This window comes from Narcine bancroftii, chromosome 12 (genome assembly GCF_036971445.1).
Source record: "Narcine bancroftii isolate sNarBan1 chromosome 12, sNarBan1.hap1, whole genome shotgun sequence".
NCBI classification, from domain to species: Eukaryota; Metazoa; Chordata; class Chondrichthyes; order Torpediniformes; family Narcinidae; genus Narcine; species Narcine bancroftii.
In genome coordinates, this window is record NC_091480.1 from 96,875,877 (window position 1) to 96,893,271 (window position 17,395).

The following is a 17,395-nucleotide window of genomic DNA, read 5'->3' on the forward strand; positions in this document are numbered from 1 at the left end:
TACAAACTGCAGAACTGTGGGCAAGAGAACATCAAATACAGTAAAACTCCGATAATCTGCTTTCCCATTATTAGGAAATCCAATGGTTCAGCATCTGGCTCACCTGGTGATCTTTGTTTGCCAGGTTCCCTTTCACTTTCCTCGTGCCCTGGTTCCCGCGCTTCCTTTTAATTCACCGAGTTTACTGGAAAATTTGAGATAATGTGTAACATCTGAAAAAGTGAATCAAGTCTGCTGGGATTCTAACAAAAAAAATCTGCCAGTCAGGCACCATCAAAGTCCTAAACATGTCAGATTACTGGAGTTTTACTGTTTGAAGTTAAACAATTAAAGGTTTGACATTTTTGAAAGAGAAAAAGTCATCTGATCCAGATAAAATCTATCCTAGCTACAAATTTAACTCTATGGCAGGAAGCAAAGATAATGGTCAACAGTCATTACAACCATTGGGAAATTGCTCAAGTTTTCTATAATACTCAATGCTAGCTCCTTTAACTTTCATGGGTATATATGCAACTAGGATTTAGATTTAATGATAATCAAACTTTATTTTCTTGTTGTTAAGTTTTCTCACCATCATGCCGAAATAAAGGAGTAAAATTCAGGCATCATTCATCAGAAAAGAACGCGTACACCAGAAGCACAAATAAAAAATGAACGGTGAATCATAGATGCCTTGAGCCCAATATCATTCATCATTCCAGTTCCTGCTTGCAAGCCCACTATTCAGTGATTTTTCCACTTTAAAAGTGCCAAACATTTAACAGTCATTTAGTATGGAGATAAAAAAAAACAATTCTTGCACTGCTGTGATTAACAAGAACCCAAAATTTAACTGTTTCTTTCTTCACTGCCTAACCAGAGTATTTTCAGAATTCTATTTCAGATTACTGACATCAGCAATGTTTTTGATTCATAATCCTCAGTAACAGCAGACGGTATTAAGGCAAACAAAAAATGCACACATACACAAGATGTGATTTCATATTTTATACTACTTTTAAATTCAATACTACATAAATCATCAGGCCAGAATATGAAAATACGAAAGGCAAATAGAGGAAATAAAAAATTTACATCAACGTCGAACTAATCTCACATCAATGAAATAAAATCTTTCAGTCATTTACATTGTACGGGACCAGGATCCAAACACTTAATTATTTCATGGAATATTTTGATTCTTTTCTGATAAATTTTAACTAGTTGAGCAAACAAACAATGGCCAGTCCATCATCCCGAATCAACCCTGTTCGCTCTCCTCCTGGCAAACCTAACTAAAATAGATTTTAAAAGTGTAATCCTACCCCCCCCCCCGCGCCCAAATGTAATTGATCCTGATTAAAGTCAATGAGAGAAAGTTTTACACGAGTCAGCCCAAATAGAAACCAAGAGCTGGATGCAAAGTCCAATTTTTCCCTTTCCAAAGTAAAGCAACCAAAAAGGCAAAGTACGTTGAGGTCAACGGCACATATACAGTAGATAGTCTTTGCTGTAGCCTTAAAATATGTGCTGATAAATAATGCTGCTTTACCTGGGGGAAAAAAATTGTTTGTTCATTCGTAGAATATTGACCAATAATTGTCGCCTTGTTTTTGGATTATGAACATTTTCAGTTTATTTGCCTTTTTGAAACATATTTTTATCAATAATGAATCACACATTGGGTTTCATTAAACCAACCCGCTCCAAAAACATGGCTAATTTGTGTTACAATCAGTGGCAAAATATAGATTTAACCACAGAAGAAGTGGCAGAAACTTATGAACTGGAATGGTAGTGGCCCACCTTCAGCCAGAATATGCTCTGGCAACCACTGAAATTCCCTCAGCCTAAACTTAGTAGCCAGCCCAAAGAACAAACAAAAAAAACATGCCCTTTACTCTTTCATATTTCATGTTGTATATTTTAATTTCATGATCAAGTACACAGTTACAAATTAAACTCTGAATAGCTTCAAAATGGAGGATAATTTAATGGCAGTCTTTTTAAAAAAAGCACCTTGCAATCACAACCCATTTAAATTCTTTAAAACGGTACAGTACAAAGCACATCACTGATGGAGTTTCAAATTGATCCATTTTTTATTTGCTCTTCCCACTTATAAAGAGAAAATGTTAACTATTTTTGGAACTGATTTTTATTTATTTTTTGCAGTAAAGCTCCATTAATCTGTCACACCTCAGACATTGGTGCTAAACTACCAGATTTTCCAGACAAATGGAGTATTAACACTCCAAAGCACTTTAAAATTCACATTTTTAAAAAACTCTAGTACAATAATAATTATCTAGTGAGCCTAGTGTACGTAAGAGAACCAGTGTCTCTTGGCACACGAATTAAAGAAAAATAGAGGGTTAAGGGAAGGTTTCATTTCTTGAGCAGGTTTACATAGGTTGGCACAGCATCATCGGCTGAAGGGCCTATATCGCGCTGCAATGCTCTAAGAAATATCTTGGCAATGAAAATTTTGCATTACTTTGCCTTCAACATTTTCACTGTGCAATGAGATGCACTGTAGGCAGTTATTTCTCGATGGAGTTGCATCATTCTATTCATGTTTAAACCAGCCAGGAAAAGGGGGAACTAGCATCGTAGCCAAGTCTTTGCAATTGCAATGATTTGCTTTTGTGCAAGAAAACAAACTAATGATCTGAGCATCCCATTTCTACATAACGTTCAGGTGAGAATTTCCAGGAGTACCCAAACTGCAATCAGAACCATGATCATTGTCCCAACTACGACTACCACCAGCTATATATTAATATTTATATTAATGCTGAATATGTTGCCCCTAAATTTTTATGAACATTTCTAAGAAGACACTTCTTTGTTTAAATTTATCCAAGATTAACTGCAGAGATTTTGAAATTTCATGAAGCCGCTGGAGGAACTCAGTGGCTCAGGCAACATCCATGGATGGAAACAGTCAATGAACAATTTGGGTCGGGACCCTTTATGAGAATTGATAAAGGGTGCTAACCCAATAACAGACAATAGATGCTGGAGTAGGCCAGTTGGCCTGTCGAGTCAGCACCGCCATTTATTAGATCATGGCTGATCTTTCTCTTTCAATAACCAATCCCAGCCTTATCCCCATAACTTCCCTACCCAGTAGAGCCTTATCCAACTCTCAAATCTATTCAGCGAATCTGCTCCCACTACCCTCTGTGGCAATGCATTCCACAGATCCACAACTCTCTGGGTAAAAATATTTCTCATTTCTGTCTTAAATGGACTTCCCTGTATTCTTAAACTATGCTCTCTAGTCCTAGTCTCCCCCATCATTCCCACTACCCCCTGTGGCAATGCATTCCACAGATCCACAACTCTCTGGGTAAAAATATTTCTCATTTCTGTCTTAAATGGACTTCCCTGTATTCTTAAACTATGCTCTCTAGTCCTAGTCTCCCTCATCATTGGGAACACGTACTCTGTCAAGCCTGATAATCCTAAATACCTCAATCATGTCTCCCCTCATCCTTCTAAACTCCATCGCATATAATCCCAGTCTTTCTAACCAATCCGCGTTTGACAATCCTGCCACCCCGGGAACTAACCTTGTAAATCTGCCCTGCACTCCCTCTATAGCAAGTATGTCCTTTCTTAAATATGGGGACCAGAACTGGACACAATACTCCAGGTAAGGTCTCACCAGGGCCCTGTAAACTGCAGGAGGGCTTCTCTACTCCTATACTCCAATCCCCCTTTTCTGAAACCTGCTTGCTAGTTTTCAATGACTGGTGAACAAGTACGCCCAGATCCCTTTGCATTACCCTACTCCCCAGCTCAATTCCATTTAAATAATACTCTGTTCTTTTGTTTCTGCCTCCAAAATTGTCAACCTCACATTAACTCTCATTAAACTTCATCTGCCATTTCTCCGCCCACTCCCCGAAACCCAAAGTGTTAATTAATGATGAAGTACTGAAGAATGTAACTAAATCACTATTGGCCAGTGGCTCTGATATCCACCAGTTCTTTGAGAGGCTGGCCATGGCTCACATTAACACCAGCCACATTTGACTCACTCGAGTTTGCATCCCACAGAAACAGGCCCACAGCAAATGCCGTCTCCCAGGCCCTAAACTTAGCCCTGGAACACCTTGATTACAAGATCAACTGCTCTACTATTTATTGATTACTGCTCTACTTTCAACCCAATAGTAACAAACTAATCCATAAGGTACATGAGCTTTATCTCATGATCCCTCTCTGCAATGAATTCATGATTTGCTATCCCACAGCCCACATGAAGTGACAATTAGTGTCAGCAGATCCTCCACAATTATAATGGAGAACCACAAGGCTGCACACTCATCTCTTCTATACTCCCTGTACACCCAAGACTGCATGGACAAACACAGCTCCAATTCCATCTATAAATTCACAATGTCATCGTCACTGCAGACATGATCAACAAAGAGTAAAGAGAGAAAGTGGGAAATGTAGCTTGGTGCCAGGACAACAAACTCTCCCTCAGTGTCGCCAACACCAAGAACTGGTTATGGACTTCTGGAAAAGGAGTCCATTTCATAGGCCACATTAATGGGACTGAGACTCAGCGACATCCTCAAGTTCCAAAGACATAAACATCTCCAGTGGCTTATCCTAGCCTGCCCTCATTGATACAATGGCCAAGAGAATGCAGCAGTGTCTCTACTTCCTCAGAAGCCTGAGGGATATGGCATGTTGTGCATCCCTTTACAACTTTTACACAAATACACCAAGATAATGGTATCTTCCAAACAATGTGTGGTACAGGAATAGCTCTGCCAAAGACCAAAAAAACTGCAGAGGGTTGTCATTTTGCCTCATAATTCCTGTTGCCTTAAAAATAGAGCCAACATGTGAAAACATTTATCCCATCCCAGTCATACTCTTCACTTAATTTCATTTTAATTTAGACATAGAGCAGAGTAACAGCCCTTTCCGCCGACAAGCCCACCCTGCCCAAATACAATCAATTAACCTACAATTTCCATACAATTTGGAGGAAACCATTGCATGCACAGGGAGAAGGTACAAACTCCTAACAGACAGTGCCGGATTCTAACCCAGTTCATGGCGCTGTAACAGTGTTGTGGTAATCGCTACACTAACCATGCCATTCATGGTTAGTGTCAGGGTTCATCAAGAAGACTACTTACAGAAGTGAGATCACACACCAGCAAATTTAAGAAGTTTCTTTCCTGTTGTCAGACTCCTGAACGATCCTCAAAATAGTAAATTATGTTACCTTTGGTCTATACCAACACACCTTTCTCTTTAACTAGGCACTTTTGTGATGTCTTACATGTTGTACTATGCTTAATGGTCTGTTTTCAAAACCACCTCTATCACTGTACTTACAATATGCATGAAAAGTGAATTTGAATTCGTTCAGCTTCTCATTGCTTGCTAAAGATTAGAGCATCTACAGTTTATTATGTTCTTCTTCAGACATCTCAGATTCTTTCCTAAATATGTAAATGAATTCTCTTTGGAGCTGTTGAAAGTAAATAAACAAACAGTTGCAATTGCAAAGACTTTTCCCTTTAAGTTTCAGGCTGATATAGAAAATTCAAAGTTTTTAAAAACTATTCTATTACAATCTGAAATCCAATAAATTATGGACAAACTTGAAAACCAACATGAACAAACTGAACTTTGGAAAACATATGAATCCTACCAAGTTCAATTTTTTTTTAGATACACCAGTGTTATCCATTTGTCCTTCCAAAAATACTCAACTTGGATTTGTATACTAGATTTAAAATAATACAGAACAGAAATTGAACTGAGGATCTGTAGATATTGTTATTCACTTGATACACTTAGGATTGTGGCAGCTTTAATTGATTTTTTGTGAAACCATGAAAAACAATGCAAATTTTAAACAAGGTTAAATCAGGTTTATCTCAGCTTACAATTAATATTTGAAGGTTTTTAGGGGAATTTTAAAAAGTTATGATACATTATTTTGTTTTATTTTAAATTCAATTTAGCACAAAAATTAATCAGGAATTAATCACATTTACAAGACTCAGGAATTAACTTGCAATAAACTTTACATGGCTAAGGAATTTGGGACCAAAGTTCAAACAACAAATAGGGTATTAACCTTCTAACAGATATACTGCAATATTACATTCTCATTTACTTGACACAACTGAGATCAGGCTATTGAAATCCTGGATACTTCACTGTTTTATATGGACATGGCAAAGACTGCAATTCCAGGCAGAAGGGGAAATTAAGTCAGGAGGATCAGAACTTCTGCATCACTTGAAAACAATTTCAGTTGCAATATTGTTACAAACTATACCAGCAGCAATAGAAATTCACCAAGATAATGGTATCTTCAAAACAATTGTATTAATAACTATTAATATAACATTTCTTAATTAATTCTAAACTTAATCCCACTATGCGCAAGTGTATACATGTAATGGTTTGGGATTTGCCACACGCACAACTCAGGTACGATTCTGAAAAGTCATTTTTAAAGTTCAGTCTTTGGATATCTTTTGTGTTGAAACCCAGTCTTTCAACTGGTGTTCAAAAGTTCCCAAACTCACAAATTATTGTAGATTTGCTTTCAGAGAAATATTTCTTCATACGTTTTTTCTCCCAAATCCCCTCTCTTGCATGGAGATTGCAGTACTTGTGATTTCCACAAACCCAGACAATGACATGCAGAACTGCCCTCTCAACAAAGAGGCAGACAACGTGGCCCTTTTCTTCGAAGCCACTGATTCAGTGTTTCTTCCCCGATCACAGGGAGAACATAACCGAACCTTTCTCATGGAAAGTTACTACATCTTGGACTTTAAATGAAAACTGGCTAACCATATTATAGATGCTTTCTTGGAGTGACCATATTACATGACATCAATGCTGGCTCTTAATTTCATTTTCTCGAGAAAGAGGAGTCAACAAGCAAATGGTCTTCTCTTTACACAGGCGCTTCTCCTTAGCAAACATTCACTATCTTAAGTTTATAATGAAGAACAATCATAAGGACTCGTGACTGTTTCCAGCTTTCAAATGAACAACAAGTTTCTTCATCTCCCACTTGTCGGTGTCTCTGCAGCTTTAAAACGATGTCCTCTTTGTGTTTTTTCTCCCGTTTCCAATCCACAAAGTCCCTTTACTATTAAAATACATATTTTAGCTAAAGATTATTAATATAATTCTGTAACAATATGCAGCTAAATGCAAATCAACACTTTAAAAAGCTGTGCAAAAAAAAAAATATTTGCATTAACTGCTGCAATTCTTTACAGATCTGATCATGTTGCCTTGATGACAGTTCCAGAGATCCAATGGTGCTTCTGTCAGCACATTCCAGTACTTGGTCCAGCTGCAGTTCCATAACTTGTCTCATATCTTTCCCCTCAGCTTTACCCCCACACACCATACACTCCCATTCACTTGAATGCATTTGATGAGAACTCTTTTTTAAGCAAGGCTCTCTTAAAACATCAATTATTTTTGCGGTTTGTATTGTATACAAATTGCATGATGATTGGTTACACATTTTTACATTTTAAAGGTTTTTTTTAAATGATTTTTAACTATATTCTGTTTGTGCACCACTTCACTTCATAGAAAGATGGCAACTACCTGAACATTTGAAAGGATTCAGCCACAAATGCCAAGGGTGCTCATGTAGCCAGATCCAGGAAAATCTAGCCAATAACCAAACTAGAATCTCTGTAGATTGGAGAAATTATACATTTGAACAGTGCAATGTTCTTACAATTTTTTTTGGTATACAAATTACAATTAGAAAAAGTACCATATATACTAGTGTAAAAATTGATCTCATAAAAGTCGACCTATTTTTTGACCAAAAAAAAACTGGAGTTTTCCATACATCATTTAAAAATGGACCCTAGTCTCTCAGGTCAGATGTAGCTGCCTGCCAATTGGAGCTCCTGATGCGTCTAACGTGGACTCTCTCCTCGGCCACACGCCCATCAGAGCTTCCGACATGTCTAACACGGTCTCCCACCTCGCCCCGGCTACCAATCGATCGGAACTCTCTACACCTCCAATGATGCAGATCCTTACCGAGGTCCCGACGTCCCCCGTGATAGGACGTGTCCTGATGTACAGGCTATTACTACTATAATTCATTGTGTTTCAGTGATGAAAAGTATACAGTCAGTGGTGAAACGCATTATTTGTGATATTCACATTTTGGATATGAATGCAGGAGGTATGATCACAGTAAAACACCAATCTGCTATTCAACTATTTGAAAACTTTGATAGTTCAACATCTGGCCCACTCGATGGCAATTCCTGTGCTCCCTTTATCACAATGTGCCTTTGCTTTCCAAAAACCCTTGAAACTCACCTAGCTGTTTTCTGCATTGCCTTGAAATGCACTGGATTCACTGGAAAGTGTATCATTTAATGTAGCATTAGATGTTTAATGTAGCAGGGAAACATGGCTAGCATAGCACTTAGTGCAATGCTATTACAGTTCCAAATTTGGCGCTGTAAGGAATATACATACTCTGTGATCTGCGTGGGTTTTCTCTGGGTGCTTCGATTTCCTCTCACCCTCCAAAATGTGCAGGGTTGTGAGATTAATTGAGTGCAATTAGGCTGCATGGGCTGGAAGGGCGTTCTACCATGTGGTATCATTTTTAAAAAGTGAATTGAACATGCATTGATATATCAATACGAATAACGTTAATAGTCCAGAAAATATGTTAGTCTGATAGCACCAAGTCCTGAGTATGCCAACATAATCGTGATTTAAAGCAGTAAGTTAATACACCACTTGTGATCTAGTAGTTCTTCTGATACAGAGTCTTAGACTTCCGGATAATGTTGATTAGTACGATAAAGCTAATCCAGATTATATGCAAGATAATACCCTTTCGGACAATTAATAAGGTCACTGAAGAACAGGCTACTTTAAATTTGAGAATCCCAAAAGTGGCAGTAGAGGTGATAAGGTGGCATACGAGATAGTTACCTTCATAAGTTATAGCCAAGAATTCATTAAAATTATGGTACAAGCTCACAAGACACAAGTTAGGCTGCTGCTGGGGTACGACATGCAGCTCTGGCTGAGTACTAAAGGAATGAAATGTTTGTGCTGCGGAGAGAGCAAAGGAGGTTCAGCAGGATGTGGCCAGAGATGAAGTATGTTCAGTAATGAGCAACAGTAAAGACAGTTTGGTTTCTGAACTCCTTATTCTGGCAAAGAGAGAGGACAGTGTATGCTTTTTAGTTAATACTGGCTGGCGCATGGAAGTTGCGTTGACCTGCTCCACTGCCTTCCAGCAAATGTCGATCAATACAGACCCTTTTCTATCTTCCCTGAGAGTTCTCAGTGATAGTCTCCACAGTTTATATCCCTCCTGATGCGATGAAATACAGGAGGGAAAATAAAAACTTGGCCGAATTAGCATCTCCGGCAACCACCTCTCCTTCAGCATCACTAAAGTTGAGGAGCTGATACCAGACTTTAGGAAGGGAAGACCAGAGGTGTATGATCCAGAAATTGGGGGGGTGGGAGGGGGAGGAGGTGAGAGGTGGAGAAGGTGAGAAAATTTAAAGTCCTGGGAGTCATCATCTCAGAAGACATTTCCTGGACTCATCACAGTAATGTCATCGTGAAGAAAGCACGTCAGTGCCTCTACTTCCTCAGGTGTTTGCAGTCATCAGAAACCTAGCTACTTCTACAGTTGTGTAGAGGAAAGTATACTATCTGGCTGCATCACTGCCCGGTATGGAGGAATCAATAGCTCCGAGCAGAAAGCCCTGTAAAAGGTAATGGACAAAGGTCAGTACACGACAGGCAAAACTCTTCCATCGAGAACATCTATGTGAAATGCTGTCAATAAAAAGCAGCAACAATCATCAAGGATCCACTCCACCCAGCACAGACTCTTATTCTCACTGCTGCCATCAGGAAAGTATAGGTGCCACACAATACTCATGCCACCAAGTTCAAGTACAGTTGCTATCCCTCCACTCAACTCGAAACAACACTCAGACTTATTTAATGACTCTTATTTTGCACATTATTTGTTACGGAATAATTTTTTTTCTGTATTTGCAGTTTGTTTACATTTCCCCCTTTTGTATCTATATATTTTTCTTGAGTACAGTTTATACTCCCAATAAGTGGAAATTCTGCCTGGCCTGCAGGCAAAAGAACCTCAGGTTATGTGTGATGTCATGTATGTACTCTGACAATAAATTTGAACTTCCTTAAAGAAGGCCGGGACAGGGTGTGGAGGAAGGGCGGGGGGGTTCCAAAAAGAATTTGATAGAGGTATACAAAATTGTGAGAGGCAGCCAGAATGGTAGAATTTTTTCCCCCCTCAAGAGCAGAACATGGGTTTACGTTCAAAGGTAAGAAGCCAGAGGCAGATCAACATGCAGCAGGCTCATGTGGCCAAGTAGCCCTCACCTGCTCCTATTTTCTTAGCTCAGTTGTTTTATCTAGAGGATTTATGCAGTATTTTTTTCCCCCATTTAGTGGGTGGTTGGAATCTGGAAGGAACCATCTTAGGGTTTGGTTCTCAGCCTTTATCCCCCCACTCACATACCACTTTAAGTAATCCTGTACCACAGAGCATCTATGGCATCCTGTGCCAGGGGTGCTCTGTGGTTTGTGAGAGATTACTGAAGATGGCATGTGAGTGGACAAAAAAAGTTGTGAACCACTGGATGAGGGTGTGATGGAGGCAGAGACACTTACAACAATTAAGCATCCAGACAACCAGTTGTGTGCCAAAATAATAGTATGCTACAGATCATGTAATATGACTATTTGATGAATGACACAACAGTGGGCTGAAGGGCCTATTTCAGCATTACATGGACTACTCATTTACAACATCAGGACCTAGATGAACTGGAAAGCAGGCCATGGAATGCAGATGGAATTTTACATCGACAAATGCAAGGTGTTGCACTTCAACAGTTTAAACGAGGATAGAACTTGTACAGCAAATGGTAGTGCCCTGTAAAACGTTGAACAAAAACTTGGCACTACAGACATGTAGTTCCAAGAAAGTGGCAAACCAGTTAGTTGGTGAAAAGGGCATTTGACACACTTGCCTTTCTCAGTCATGTCACTGAGTATAGGAGCAGGGACATCAAAACAACTGTCCAAACCTTTGGTGAGATCATGCACAATTGTGGACCCCCAGGTAGAAAAAAGATGACCAGGAAAGGGTGTAGAATAGATTCGCAAATGTTTCCAGGATTGGTAGGCTTGAATTATAAGAGACTGGATAATCTGAAACTTTTCTTCCTGGAGCTTTGGAGATTTATAAAATCATGAGGGCCATTGATAAGGTAAACAGTTATAGCCTTTATCCCAAGCTAGAGGAATCTAAAACAAGAAGCACAGATTTAAGCACATGAGGTGCACCTTCTTAACGATAAGTGATGAGTAGTTGGACCATGCTGGCGGAACAAGTAGTAGCAGCAAGGACAATTATGACATTTAAATAGGTACAGGAATAGGAAATATTTAAAGGAATATGGAATGAATAAAATTACTGGTAGGTCGGGCTGATGAACTGTGTCCATGCTGTCAAGCTCCATAGCTTTATTCACAATTCTCCAGTCCTTGGAAAGTACTCAAAATCTATAGATATCTAATATTATGACCTGGACCTTTGCCATTAACTCCTTATTTTCCCCCAAAAAATAGACTTTCACAATACTGTAAATTTACAAAAAAGAAAACTGTTGAAAGTCTTTCCACATCCTTGATGTTATTAGTTTAGCAGTTAGCTCGGTTAGCGCAGCACTAATATGGTACCAGAGAGCAGGTTTGAATCTGGCACTGTCTGTACGTTCTCACTGTCTGCGTAGGTTTCCTCCCACTCTTCAAAATGTACAGGGGTAGTAGGTTAATTGGGGTATTTGGGCAGCAAGGGCACATGGGCCAGAATGGCTTGTTACTATGCTATATGTTTAAATTTAAAATATCCATACATTTCCATCACTGCACATGTTCTCAAATTATACCACAGCACCACCCTGTCATTATTTGCCCCTTTGTTTTCCCACAGTCTCACCCCCTCAAAATCCAATGATGGCTCTAGACTGTGGTCCTTCCCCACCATGCCCTCACGTTGGCTGCACCAAACCTCAGTGTATCCCTCAGCCTTACTCCTTCAGCCTGGAATGTGCCCATCAGCATCATTCCCTCACTGACATTTCTGTGTGCTGAAATACCAACATGTTTCTGGCAGACCAAAGGGTGACTTTCACCTACTTGATGGTCTTCCAACAGTTCTAGATATTTGTCTCTGCATGCATCCCCAGGAGCAGCCCACAGATCAGAACGTCCTCCATCACACTGCTGCTGGGATGAACCATGACAAGGACCCTTGCATCCTTCTGCACATACTCTAAGCAAAGTAGCATTCTGTAAAGAGGTGGGCAACTGACTCCACTCCACCAGTCATCTCAGGGATAATGTGAGTTGTGGGCGATATTTCTCATACAGGAAATCTCTGAGCAGTAGGGCTCCTCTCACCACCAGCCCAAGTCCTAGTATTTGTTAGTGGGTACCAGTGAGGAGGCATTCCACCAGCTGATCTGGGCAATCTGCTCATTGAGTCCTCATCTCTCAGCACTTCCTTACTTCCAGCAACCTGCAATACATCCCAAATGGACTATGTGACCTCTTCCTTTCAAGTGCAGCCAACCTAACTCTTATAATGTTACATCATTATCTTAACTGAATCATCCTTTGCTGAGACTCCAGTGGCATTTAGTTTATTTAAAGTTACTGGAGGCATATTTCACTTGTCATTATAATTTACCAATCAGGACAAGAGGTTTGATTTGTAGTAATTTACACCAATAAATGAACCAACAGGTTGCAACTCCAAAACAACTTTACCCAACCAATTCTTCCAAATTGGTTTTGCTGGATCAGAAAGAAGATTGTAGCAAAATCTAACATGTTCAACCAGTATGACACACAAAAAGTACTTGCTTTCCAAATCTTGTACAAAGTAGTTGTTTCAAACTATATAACTGCAGAATTGAACCACTTCATTGATATAACAAAAAGCATCACAAGACGCCTGATATGAAAATGCCTTGATTACGTTGCTTTTTTTAAAAATTGCCCTCACAATAGGGAAATCCAAAATTGCACAAGACACTCCTAAAAGAGCAATGTCATCATATTACAAAGCATAGCAAAGACATCTAGTTTTCAAACATCAATATGAAGTTAAAATATTTAACTTGCATTGCAACAACTTTCCAGCAGGTTTACTCGATTGAGATAAAAAATCTGCACCTAATGTCTCAGTAACAGGCCATCAGCAAATAGAATTCCATCGTGTGGAAATATTTTAGGGATAACATGGTTCAATTCTGGATGAAAAGCCAACTATCCTCAGAAGTAAATTTAATGCTACATTCTGGACCTCTGCACAGATTCTGGATAGTGACGATTTCAAACTAATTTTTGTGTCAATATAGGTGATTCATTCCAAAAGGCTTTTGATTGATGGAATAGGATACTTCCAGAATTCATGACTCTCTCACTTACACAACAGATTTTTGCAGTTTCCACCTCACAATTATGTCTGAACATCACCCAAAAAATGGAATAGAAAACATAAATTGAAAAGATAAGTGGATCAAAATTGTGACAATTTGTTATGAATCCTGAGGTACATTGACATATCACATAAAATTATACACAAATCGTGTTCTATGGCGAGCTCTCCACTGGCCACCGTGACAGAGGTGCACCAAAGAAGAGGTACAAGGACTGCCTAAAGAAATCTCTTGGTGCCTGCCACATTGACCACCGCCAGTGGGCTGATCTCGCCTCAAACCGTGCATCTTGGCGCCTCACAGTTCGGCGGGCAGCAACCTCCTTTGAAGAAGACCGCAGAGCCCACCTCACTGACAAAAGACAAAGGAGGAAAAACCCAACACCCAACCCCAACCAACCAATTTTGCCCTGCAACCGTGTCTGCCTGTCCCGCATCGGACTTGTCAGCCACAAACGAGCCTGCAGCTGACGTGGACTTTTACCCCCTCCATAAATCTTCGTCCGCGAAGCCAAGCCAAAGATACACAAATTATAAACAGTTGCTGTTAAGGTCATTTTAATTTCTACATGCAGTGGTTAAAGACTGCATCTCAATTACAGCTTGCATTACATGCCATAAGACAGTTTGAGCCAACGTATCTGTAAACTTTAAAGCCCATTCTAATATCCATTAAAAAAAATAACGTTTCATTCAATCTGTATCAAATTTATGTTTTTATTCTAATCTTTTCCTTAAAAAAAGACCTGTCCACAACAAACATATTCTGATGAAGGACCAAAGCTCAAATCGTTCATCTTTCATTTTCTTTCAAGTGCTCCTGGCAGAATGACCCTCTTCTGCATTATAGGGTTTCACTCCAAAAGGTATTGCACTTCTGTTTAATGAGAAAAATTAAGTACTGATTGGATAAGATACCTTTTGCATTTACATGGACAACACACAATTGCTCCTTCATATATTTACTTGTTCTAGTTGATTTATCCTAATACTGATTGGTCGGAGAAAAAAGTGTTTGGTACTTAATCATTCTTCCTGCGGGTGAGGGAGAAGAATTCAAGGATGTACTAAAAAAAAAATCACATAATTATCAGAGGTTCTAAAATTATTTCAAGTCAGAAGATTGCCTTGATAGTAGGAAGACTACTCACAACTCACCATTTGAGTCTGTCATTTTCACGAAAGACTATTGATTGCATGGATAAGTACTGTCCTGTTGAGGGAGGGTTGGTCTGCAGGTTCGGGTCTGGTTGTGTGCGCACATTTGCGCCGAGGACCAGAGGATGCCGTTTCATCCAGGTTGGACTTAGACAATCAGCTGCCTTGATCTGTAGCGCCCGCCTGCCTGCATCTTGCCCACCCCCTTGAGGAAGGGCTGAAGCCCGAGACGCTGCTTCTGTACCTTTCGCCTGGCGACATTGTGTGGGTACTTGCTAGAAGTTGACGAGTTGCCCCGAACCCACCATCTCCTCCCCACCCCATGCTCCAATTAATCCCACTGACAGCTGGTCGTCCTTCGCTACTATCACTCAGTAGATCATCACTCCAGGTTCTCCTCCACTCTGTGATCACTCTGTTCGTCTCTAATCGTCGTTTGGATCATTAGCTCTCTTTACAGGGGCATCCCCCCTCACTCCCCATATCCCCCCTCACTCCCCATATCCCCCCTCACTCCCCATATCCCCCCTCACTCCCCATATCCCCCCTCACTCCCCATATCCCCCCTCACTCCCCATATCCCCCCTCACTCCCCATATCCCCCCTCACTCCCCATATCCCCCCTCACTCCCCATATCCCCCCTCACTCCCCATATCCCCCCTCACTCCCCATATCCCCCCTCACTCCCCATATCCCCCCTCACTCCCCATATCCCCCCTCACTCCCCATATCCCCCCTCACTCCCCATATCCCCCCTCACTCCCCATATCCCCCCTCACTCCCCATATCCCCCCTCACTCCCCATATCCCCCCTCACTCCCCATATCCCCCCTCACTCCCCATATCCCCCCTCACTCCCCATATCCCCCCTCACTCCCCATATCCCCCCTCACTCCCCATATCCCCCCTCACTCCCCATATCCCCCCTCACTCCCCATATCCCCCCACTATTCCCCATATCCCCCCACTATTCCCCATATCCCCCCACTATTCCCCATATCCCCCCACTATTCCCCATATCCCCCCCACTATTCTCCATATCCCCCCCACTATTCCCCATATCCCCCCACTATTCCCCATATCCCCCCCACTATTCCCCATATCCCCCCACTATTCCCCATATCCCCCCCATTCTCCATCCCCCCACCACCCATCTCCCCCACCCCCCATTCCCCAATCCCACTATTCCCCGTCTCCCCCACCCTCCCATTCCCCATACCCCCTATTCCCCACCCCCCACTATTCCCCATCCCCCCACCCCCCCATTCCCCATCCCACTATTCCACATATCCCCCCCACTATTCCCCATATCCCCCCACTATTCCCCATATCCCCCCACTATTCCCCATATCCCCCCACTATTCCCCATATCCCCCCACTATTCCCCATATCCCCCCCACTATTCCCCATATCCCCCCCACTATTCCCCATATCCCCCCCACTATTCCCCATCTCCCCCCCATTCTCCATCCCCCATCCCCCCACCCCCCATCTCCCCCACCCCCCCATTCCCCATCCCACTATTCCCCATCTCCCCCCCACCCCCCATCCCCCCACCCCCCATCTCCCCCACCCCCCATCTCCCCCACCCCCCCATTCCCCATCCCACTATTCCCCATCTCCCCCCCATTCTCCATCCCCCCACCCCCTATCCCCCCCCCATTGTGGTGGATGAAGTTACCGCTACAGGATGGGCTGCGAGCCCCTACCACTTCCCATTCATTCGCCTGCAGCTCCCACTCCTGGGCTCCCGCTGGTGTGGCCGGGTTGTGGGCCAGCTCGGTGCCCCCCCCCTCCCCCTCCCCCTCCGCCCGCCCGGTGCTGGGGGGGGGGGGGGGACACCCGGCGCGTGGCTGCCCGGGGGGGGTGGGGGTGGGCGCGCTCCGACTAGGCCCAGCCCGCCCTCGCCGTGAGTCAGCAGCGCTCAGCCCCGTCGCCTCCCGGCCGGCCTCTCTCTTCTCCCCCCCCCCTCCCCTGGCCCCCCCTCGCCGCGGCGGCCCCTCCGGCCGCTCTCACTCACCGATACTGTGCAGGATGTCGATGGACGCGTTGCGGTCGGTGCTGACTAAGGACTGAGCGCGCTGGAACTCCACTAATGCCGCCGCCGCCATCTTTTTTCCTCACCGACAATCACATCAGCTCCCTCCCATCCACCGTGCAACCGAACCGGCTCGGCGCAACGTCATCTGAATGGCAGCCACCTGACCAATCACCCTTCCCGCGCGTGACGTCATGCGAAGAGAGCGTCCAATCACCAACTGGAATGGGCAGGTCTCATTCGCATTAAGGTTGGATGCGCAGCAGGCGGAGCGAGGGATGACGTAGTCTACGCATGCGTACCTTCGATCTATTGAATGGTGGGACATGTAGTTTTCATCCCCCCAATTAAAAAGCCCATTAATTGTGCACATTGATTTCCATATCTTTGGACAGCACAAAAATCTCCCACGTTACACTAACCCTCCCTGTATTATGAAGAATCAAGTCTAACTTTAGAATAAGGATATTTTAACTCTTTGAAAGTAGTCGACCCCAAAGAAAAATGAAATATTTTCTTTTAGATATCAGTTCATGGGACCTGCAATTAACCACAAGAGAACTTGAATCTCTGGATGCAGCTCAGATCGACACCATTATGAAATTATAAGGCCATTAAAACGTTTCTGAAGTTTTGAATTCGCTTT

The 17,395-nt window shown here is 42.2% G+C and overlaps 1 protein-coding gene across 1 annotated transcript in view; it reads right to left on the reverse strand.

The window, feature by feature from the left end:
* Positions 1-16,883, reverse strand: part of LOC138746714 (26S proteasome non-ATPase regulatory subunit 11) — a 60,505-nt gene extending 43,622 nt beyond the window's left edge. Inside the window, exon 1 of the mRNA XM_069905039.1 lies at positions 16,732-16,883. Within this exon, the coding sequence (XP_069761140.1) occupies positions 16,732-16,822 (91 nt within the window). The 5' untranslated portion in view covers positions 16,823-16,883. The remainder of the gene's footprint in view (positions 1-16,731) is intronic.
* Between the last annotated feature and the right edge of the window lie 512 nt (positions 16,884-17,395).